Raw genomic sequence first — 8,852 nt, 5'->3', positions numbered from 1 at the left:
TAAAATAAAATATAAATAAATAAAATTAACTCAGCTACACTTACATAGAATAACAGTGACATGATGAATTATGCATTTATAGTTCTAGTTACTCCACCACTGTACCCATCAGACGCTCTACTGCCAACTACTGGGCTGACTTGATATTTTGTACCAAGCAGGTATTTTGTATTAAAAGTAGGGCCTTTGTTTTCAGATTTGTATCCTCATATAAGGTAAATAGTCAAAGCTTTAGCTCCTAAACTTCTCTGATTCAATGTACACGATATATTATATGAAATCAGCGGAGAGCTTCAGAAAAATCAGAGGTAATCAAACTTGATTGCAGAAATGAACAGCCTCTGTGAAGAATGCCTCTGCTGCCACCCGCTGTCAGAACAGCGGGTGGCAGCAGTACTCCAGCGGTGCGCTTTCCGTCGATCTGGACCGGAGAGAAGAAGAAAAAAGTTGTAGCATGACCACTCTGTCACGGAACATCGCGTGGACTTTAGTTCGGTTCAAACTGGGATGCGGGAAGAAACCGTTTTTGTCTTCGTTCTTTTCCAGACACTGTTGTTCAGACCGCACTAAAGGATCGCAGCAGCGCGCTGGAGCTGTCCTAAAGGGCTTTGTTTATCCAGAAGCTGCTCTCAGTTGGTTTTCATCACTTGGTTGCGTTTCAGCTGTTCAGTTGGACAGGAGAATCAGCATGTGTTCCAGCTCAATGTCACACAGGATGGTGTGGGTGGACCTGGAGGCAAGTCAGTTGTTCATGGCATTTGTGTGGTCTGGCTTTAGAAACTACTTATGTAAAAAGGCTCACATAAAATTATATGTAGACTTAAAAGCTTAAATATGTAGGTGGATTTGTCGTCCTTGTGCACCTCGCTGCAGCAAACAGAAAGGGGCGCTATTTCCTATGTTATCCGCGGTCTCCCATTTTTATTCTTCTGAAATCTGTGATCTTAATCTTTAGGAAGGAGTTTCACACTCAGTATGTATTTGACTTCTCTCTTTTATTTACTTCAGCGCAGCTCACAGTTCTTAAATTCTGTAGCTTTCTGTGTAGTTCAAAATCTGCTCTTTCGTTACATCTTTTCTGGTGCCTCTAGTGGCGTGGGGGTGGTAACACAACTAATATAATTGCATTACTAAATGTTTATTATTTGCTATTAATTCCGGCATTAGTGGCACCGAAAAAGATAAATTATCTTATAAAACATAATATTTTTTCATTTTCTTAAGGATGTAGGGCTAATTAAATGACATAACAAGACCTTTATATATTATAAATAATATATATCTATCTCCATTAATTATAGGAGGAATAAAAAAGGGGTCATTAAAAGCAACATTTTATTATATTAAAATGTGAAAGAGGAATAGCTCTCTTAAACAATATTCTATTTTGAAAATCTTTCCAATAACATTATTGAAGTTGCAATTGAAAAAAATTGGTTCTGCTGTCTTGATATCTGAGTGACAGAGCACACAAGAATTGGTACTTATATTTGATTTCTCTTTTAGAAAGTCATTACAAGTTCAACTTACATAATTTTGAAATGAATTTCTTTATTTTTTGTGGAAGTGGAAAAAAGTGGATTCATTTTCTTAAAAGATCTATTTTTTTAAACAAATGTTTTCTTCTCAAGGAATATGGGGAGACGCTTTCAAACATGCATAGCTTATATGCTAATATAAGCTTATATGTTAATATAAACTTATATTAACATATAATGTATGTTAATATAAGTTTATATTATAAGCGTATAGTATCAGCTTATATGTTAATATAAGTCACTCATTAACTTCTGCTCAAAAGATATTTGTTCTGTTAAAAACTTTAGTAAAGTCAGAGACTAAACTATGACACATTTGAGTTTTTCCTCTAATTGTGTTCTATTTTTATTCTTTAAAGATGACAGGTTTAGATGTTGAGAAGGACCAAATCATTGAAATGGCCTGCATCATCACAGACTCTGATCTGAACATTATAGCAGAGGTAATACAAACAATGAGTGCTTCAGTGTGTGATGGCTTCAGTTTGTCTTGGAAATGAAGCTCATTTGTTGTTAATTGGTAGGGACCATCCATGATCATCAACCAACCAGATGAGCTTCTGGATGGAATGTCGGACTGGTGTAAAGAGCATCATGGGAAGGTAGACACTCATCTCAAACTGCGACAGACTGTGTCTCTTAGTATTTGGTTTGTATTTTTTTTAATGAACTGGTCCATCCTTTCATCCATCCATTCAGGCATTTCTATGAATGGTGTCATACTTGCTGCTTTATTCTACTACTTTATCTGTTTGTATCAGTCAGGACTGACCCAGGCTGTCCAAAACAGTAAAATGACCCTGGAACAAGCAGAGTATGAATTTCTGTCCTTTGTCAGGCAGCACACTCCACCTGGACAATGTCCCCTTGCCGGTAAGTTTAATCCACACTGTAACTATTCATAGATTCATGTAAACATTACAGTAGCTTGTCTAGAAAAGCTATAGAAACACACTCGTGTTAAGTGATTCATACACGAGTGTGCTGTGTTGTGGTGTGCAACAACGTTGCAGCTCTGAATGTATTTGTCAGAATGCACGAGAACTACAGAGTATGATTCTACTGAACTATTTCAGCATCATACTCAGCATTGTAAATGTGTTTAGCATAAATTGTCTGACCAGTGACCAAATTAATAATGGGTACATCTAATAATAACTCTTTTTAAAAACAGATCACCACTTTAGCTCACAGCTAAATGTTATCTTGTGTTACCTTTTACCCTCATGAGAAGAAGAATTTGTCTTTGTCTCATGTTGTTGTGTCAAGGCCTTAATATTCATGTTTTATTATTTCTTCTCCAGGGAACTCTGTGCATGCAGACAAAAGGTTCCTGGACAAGTACATGCCACAATTCATGTACCATCTTCACTACAGAATCATTGATGTCAGCACCATCAAAGAGCTCTGCAGGTAAAGATTTGATCGTCCAATGAGTTGAGAAGCTTCCATAAGTATTGTTCACACACATCAAAAGCCTCCCAAATTTACTGAGAATGCTGAATGGATGAGATGAGCTGCTGAGCAACCTGAAGAACACTTGCAGTATTATAAAAATAAAATAAAACTGTTAAAATGTAAGAAGTACAACATAAACATATTCCATTAGTGTTCGATCCATCTTAACTGACCACAATGTGTTTGGCATGGTGAGAAAATTAATTTGAACTGTGGTGTTAATTGTGATCTGCCTGGAAGGGGTTGGTCTTGGTTCACTTGGACGTGAATCCTTAGAGCGCTTTATTTGCAGAGCAAGAGAAAATCAGCTGAGACTGGGTCAGTCTCACCATCAGTCTCACCATCTACTCTGGTAGCTGTGCTTACCTTTTATCAGGGGGGGGAAGCAGTTAAAGCACCACTACTTCAGAATTTATCACTTGTGTAAGTGTTTATTAAAACCAACCAATCATCATGAAACCTGGTTTTCATGTTGAGAGTCCACAACACAAATATTGGTAACTTCTATTTTTTATCAGGGTGGGGTTTTGATGTTTTGCTTTGTCTTTCAAGCGCTGATTAAAAACTTTATATTTTGGCAAAATCCTGAGTTTAAAACATGTCATTTATATTCTGTTTTTCTTTTAATAATCTTTCAATTGACTTCTGTTATGTTAATATTTTCTGCTAATACTACTAAGAAGGAAAACATAATTGGTTATGGTATTAAAATATCTGTGTTTGAATGATCTTGTTTTATTTTGTTTTGATATATTTAAAAAAATGAATGATGTGATTTTGCTTCGGCTCTGAATGTTTACAGACGGTGGTTCCCAGAAGAATTCAAGATGGCACCTCATAAGAGCGCAACCCACAGGTTAATAAAAACAAAACACATGAAATTACTGCTTTATCATTCATTAAATCAATGTGACGTAAAATACCATAGAGCTGTATTTCAGTAGGTATTACTGTGTGCTTAGATTAAATAATCTTCTGAGTGGTGTAATAGGTGCAATTATTATGGCTACTCTCAACACTTAAGTTAAAACCTAGAATAAATTCTTTGTCTCTTCCATGGTGTTAGCATAATGCTCAAGAACAGTGCAGCAAGTGCCACAGTCAGACAGTGGGGAAGCTGGGAGTTGTCCCGTCAGACCATCATGTGTGTGTTTGTGTGTGTGGCTTCCAAAACCACACACACACACACATGCACCTCCACGCACACACAAAAAAAAACCCTTGTAAAAAAAGCGCACACAAGATCAGCTGGATCCTGCCAGACTGCGTACAGCATAAAGAACTCATGGGGTCTAAAGGACCCTGTCTCTTAGGGTCACAGGAGGATTAAGGACATATTTAATGTATTTTATACCTTTTCTCTTTAACTGCACATGTAGTATTAGTTGTATTCAGTTACATGTCAAATGCAGAGGCAAATGAAGAAACTCTCACTGCTGAAAATCTTTGTGATGGGAAAAAGCAACCCACATGCATAGAGGAAGAATGCTGACATCACACTGTGGCACTCTGTTTATGGCACTAATAATGGATTCTGCTGTTTTTGGATCAATTTTAACATTATTCAGCAATAGGAGCTGACAGTATTGTCACAAGATCATAACAGGAAGGAAGTTGATAAAATGAACGGCCAGTAATAGCGACGGCAGTCTGTGGCGCACTGACTGCTCTATAAGTGGTGAAATATGAGGCGTGGGGTTGGGATGTGATGTGCTACACTGAATGAAGATAAAGAACAAAGTTAGGTAACCGCATAATTGTTTTTCTCAGCTGTATAAGTAACAGTTATACTTTACTAAACAATGGTCACTTTAAAACTCTCTTACACTCTGACATTTTCTGTTTTTCCAGAGCCCTAGATGACATAAAGGAGAGTATTAAGGAGCTGCAGTATTACAGATCCTGCATTTTCAAAGCACCATCAGAGGAAAAGAAACACAAGATTGTAGAAAATAGTGGCAATAAAAGGTGTTAGTACATGAATGAGACTGTTGAAATACTTTCAATTGGATTTTTGTTTTCTTGTTACGTTTCCCTCAAGAAGGGATTTTGTATTTCATAATTTAGTTTTTTTTTTTTTAATCAACAACACTTAGTAAGTTCTACAGAAGTTTTGTTGGAGTAAATAAAACTCTAAAAAAGTTTCTTCAGAAAATAATTATTTCAACATAAATATAATTTTGGCAGAATCACTCAGTATTTTACTTTTTATTTAATGTGAAGAAAAAGGCAATCTGTGTCATTTATATAGAGAACATTCAAGCTTTACAAGTGGTACATTATAAGCTAAGTTCATGGTGAAATTATCAATCAAGTCTAGCATTCCGGTAATCATCTAGAACAGTGGTCCCCAACCTTTTTATTACCACGGACCGGTCAAGACTTGGCAACTTTGCTGTGGCCCAGAGGGAGGATGGAAGGGTTGTCAGATAATGCTTCTGAATGTTGGTGTTCCAGCAAAAACTTTTTTTTTTCCCCCGATAATCCCTTTACGATAATCTTACAACATCCTGCAGTGTGTTACTTGGTGGTGAGTTGAATATGTCCAATCTAAAATCGTCCATATTCCACAATGTCTTGGCCTGATTATCACAGCCTGTGGGGTTTTCCCTGACTGGGAGCGAAACACAGACAGGTAGCCAATCAGAAAGCGCGGTGACGTTAGAGCGGAGGGGAATCCCAAACAGTTGACATGGCAACTGCGAGTCCGGTGGACATCGGAGGTGATATGTTTATTACTATATATAAAGATAATTTTTATATATGTTTATTATAAGTTGTTACGTTTATTCACTTAAAAATGTTAAGTAGAAAAAAACAACTCACCTCCAAACAGTGCAGCGAATAGAGCGGCTGCTCCCGCTGACTTTTATCAAACGCCTCCAGATGTACGTCCAGACTCAAATAATACATCAAAAGGAAATATTTAATTATTCTTTGTGTGGCCCGGTACCAATTGGTCCACGGACCGGTATCGGTCCGAGGCCCGGAGGTTGGGGACCACTGATGTAGATTATTCAGTAAGTCAGTTGGAGAGATAATAGCAACACAAGCTTTAAATGAATGCATTTTTCTTACAAGTCTCTGGATTTGTACATTTAAATGGAAGGTGGTTCCATCAGTTCCTGTTACTATATTGAGAATAAGCCAAAATAATCAATCTAAGCACCATGTGGTTATGACGGGTGTGGTTTGTGAACCGGTGGTCACACAGATAAAAGCCTGATGTGTTGTCAGCTGTTGAAAAGCAGACTGGTAGGCAGAAGCTTTCTGATATACTGAAACAGCTTTTTGCCTGACATTTTGGTACAGTTTGCTTGTTAATTGGGATTTTCATCTGATGCAAACTTCCTCAGGACACTAAGAGATCTCGCATGTATTCACATTTGCAAAATAGGGTGTGGCCTACCAAGTTGATAACTTGCTTTTTGGTATCACTGATAAAAAAACAGCCTGTTGATACGGCCTCAGTATCAGTTTGATATCGGCCTTTTGGTACCGGCGCCTCAGCATGGGAGGAACCACACATGCTTGCAGAAACAAGATGTCGCTCTGCTGCACCATGTAACCTGTAATGAAATGATTTTATCTGAATAACAACTTGAATCCATTTATTGAGGCATGAGCAAGACTAACTCCTCTAACAAGAGAGAAGAGCATCATTCCTCAGCAGGCAATAAATCCCCTTGTCAATAACACGAGACGTCTGGTAGATCTAACTACTATTAACTTCTGTTTCAATAAATGGAGATGAAAAACAGTTACCATTACCTTGTCTACTTATATTTGCAAATTACAAAAATTGGAATATAATTGAAAAGCCAATTTATTTCAGAAACATCACTAAGTGAAACATTATGTAGATTGTAAACAGAGATTATTTGAAACCCTTTATTCCTGTTAATTATGATGATTTTTGACTTATAGGTAATGAAAACACAATTTAAAAGTAGAGTTTTACATCAGACCAATAAAAAGCTATTTAAAATAAAAAATGTGAAATTAATGGAAAATATGTTTAAATGTTATTTTCAAAAGATATCTTTTATCTGACAGATAAATCTCTTAGGCACACACATTGTAAATTATTGAATATCAATGCATTATTGTTGTAGGGAATTGTTTAAGTTTTTCAGAAATGTATTACAAATGTGAAATTTCTCTAACTTCTTGAGCTATTCTGGTGTATTAAGCAGAGCAGAAACATGTTTTATCTGTGTTGACGTTTTCAGCAGCAGTATACCTGATAGAGTTCTGGAGAAGTGGGGATTTCCTGAGGGTCTCTGATAGTAGTCTGTCTTCAGTCAGCATAGAGCTCATACCCCTCTACCACTAGTAAACACCCAATCAACATTCAGTATACAAATGAGCCAACAAGTAGCCCTGAAAGGCCACGTCATGTGAGCAAGAGCCCGCTCAACCAGCTCACTGCGAGAGGGCAGAAAAACCTGCTCACCATCTATGACTGTCTTTGGTTTTAGCTTTTAAATTGTCTAATCTTAATTGTACGCTTCATATATGAAAGAAAAAGGAATGTTGTGTTTTGCTAACTATGACCACGAGAAAACAAGGTCTATGATTATCACATTTCACAAGTCAGTAAGGTTTTAATATATAAATAGGGAGGAAAACAAAGTAGCCTGTTAGTTAATCTAGCTTGACTGTGAGAACCTTAACATGTAGATGTTCTGTGCAGTTTTGTGTGTTTTGGTTCCGTAATAAAAAGGCGACCCACACAGTCAACTTGATACTTGAATGTAATCTCTGCTGTCAGGTAGTGGACTTATTGTCATTCTGTTATTATGGCAAAGGATCTGTGTGTAGCTTAAAGCAGACACATCGAGAGAAGAAATGGAGAGGTTTTCAGTTCTTAATCAGTTTTTCTACTTTACTTTCCCTTTGCTGTGGCACATTGCAGCTTCTGTAGTCTCTGAAAGTTCAATAAATGACGCTGTTGGACACAATTTACCCCAATCCCATGAGGCCTTCCCATGAAGAAAACACTAGTCAAAATAAATATCATAAAGCATAATGTATACATATGATGACGCTCCCTTCACATTTCTACATGCCCCCTCATGTACTGCCCTAGAACCTGCCCTGTCTAAGACTGTAATGTTCTTAGGAGATGTTATTGTATTATACAGACAGATTATAGGCTACATATATATGTATCTATGTCAGAATGTGACAACATAAGGGTATAAACTAGTTTGATTCTCTGCCCCTTAAATGTACCTCTCAGAGCAGGGTAACCAAAAGATTTCTACAAATCCACCTTGGAAATTATACCCAAGGAAATAGGTACAGGCCCAGTAAGGTTCTTAGGTGAGAACCAATGAGAACCAGATGTGATTGCACAAAAAGTTACATTTTATTCTTCCATATTTTGTTTTTAAAAGACATTTAAAATTTAAAGAGTAAACTACAATGGGAAGAGAAAGAGAAGTGAGCAGCACTGAGGCCTACCAGCAGGGGGAGGGCAGTTCAAGGGTGAGGAACTGGTTCCTAAACAACAACAAAAATAAACAAATCCAAATAAATCACCTCAAGCACTTGTGGACGTACACGCAACTGTGAAGAAACCCCAACACTGGTCACCCTGGAGGCCCTCCACCACCTTCACTTCTCAGCCTGGACGCAAGAAATAAGGGTGAGTTTTGACAGCTCTGATATAGACAGTAAGTGGGACAAAAACAATAAATTCTAACTTTGATTCCATTACACCAAGTGTCCTACTACCCCAATACTTCAAATTCAGAAGTTTTACTTAAAAATACATTGTAAAAAATTAAAACATACTCAACTTTTCAAAGATCTGTTCGCATTGGGGCAAAAAATTTGTCATTAAACTCA

General features: G+C 37.1%; 1 protein-coding gene across 1 annotated transcript; it reads left to right on the top strand.

Moving 5' to 3' along the window:
• The first annotated feature begins 376 nt into the window (after nucleotides 1-376).
• smfn (small fragment nuclease) lies at nucleotides 377-4,984 on the top strand. Its single transcript, XM_044141537.1, has 7 exons — nucleotides 377-736; nucleotides 1,898-1,981; nucleotides 2,063-2,140; nucleotides 2,300-2,411; nucleotides 2,843-2,951; nucleotides 3,799-3,852; nucleotides 4,848-4,984. The coding sequence occupies exons 1-7, from the start codon at nucleotides 455-457 to the stop codon at nucleotides 4,969-4,971; spliced, it is 843 nt and encodes a 280-aa protein (XP_043997472.1). The 5' UTR covers nucleotides 377-454; the 3' UTR covers nucleotides 4,972-4,984.
• Nucleotides 4,985-8,852: the final 3,868 nt, after the last annotated feature.

This window comes from Gambusia affinis, linkage group LG15 (assembly GCF_019740435.1).
Source record: "Gambusia affinis linkage group LG15, SWU_Gaff_1.0, whole genome shotgun sequence".
NCBI classification, from domain to species: Eukaryota; Metazoa; Chordata; class Actinopteri; order Cyprinodontiformes; family Poeciliidae; genus Gambusia; species Gambusia affinis.
This window is presented reverse-complemented; position numbering and strand designations above follow the sequence as displayed.

What these genes read in the sequence shown, in the direction of transcription:
- smfn (XM_044141537.1), top strand. Translation starts at nt 455, where the DNA reads ATGACCACTCTGTCACGGAACATCGCGTGGACTTTAGTTCGGTTCAAA. An exon ending in ATCTGAACATTATAGCAGAG is followed by an intron (nt 1,982 to 2,062) that starts GTAATACAAACA and finishes GTTAATTGGTAG; the next exon opens with GGACCATCCATGATCATCAA. An exon ending in TGGACAATGTCCCCTTGCCG is followed by an intron (nt 2,412 to 2,842) that starts GTAAGTTTAATC and finishes TTTCTTCTCCAG; the next exon opens with GGAACTCTGTGCATGCAGAC.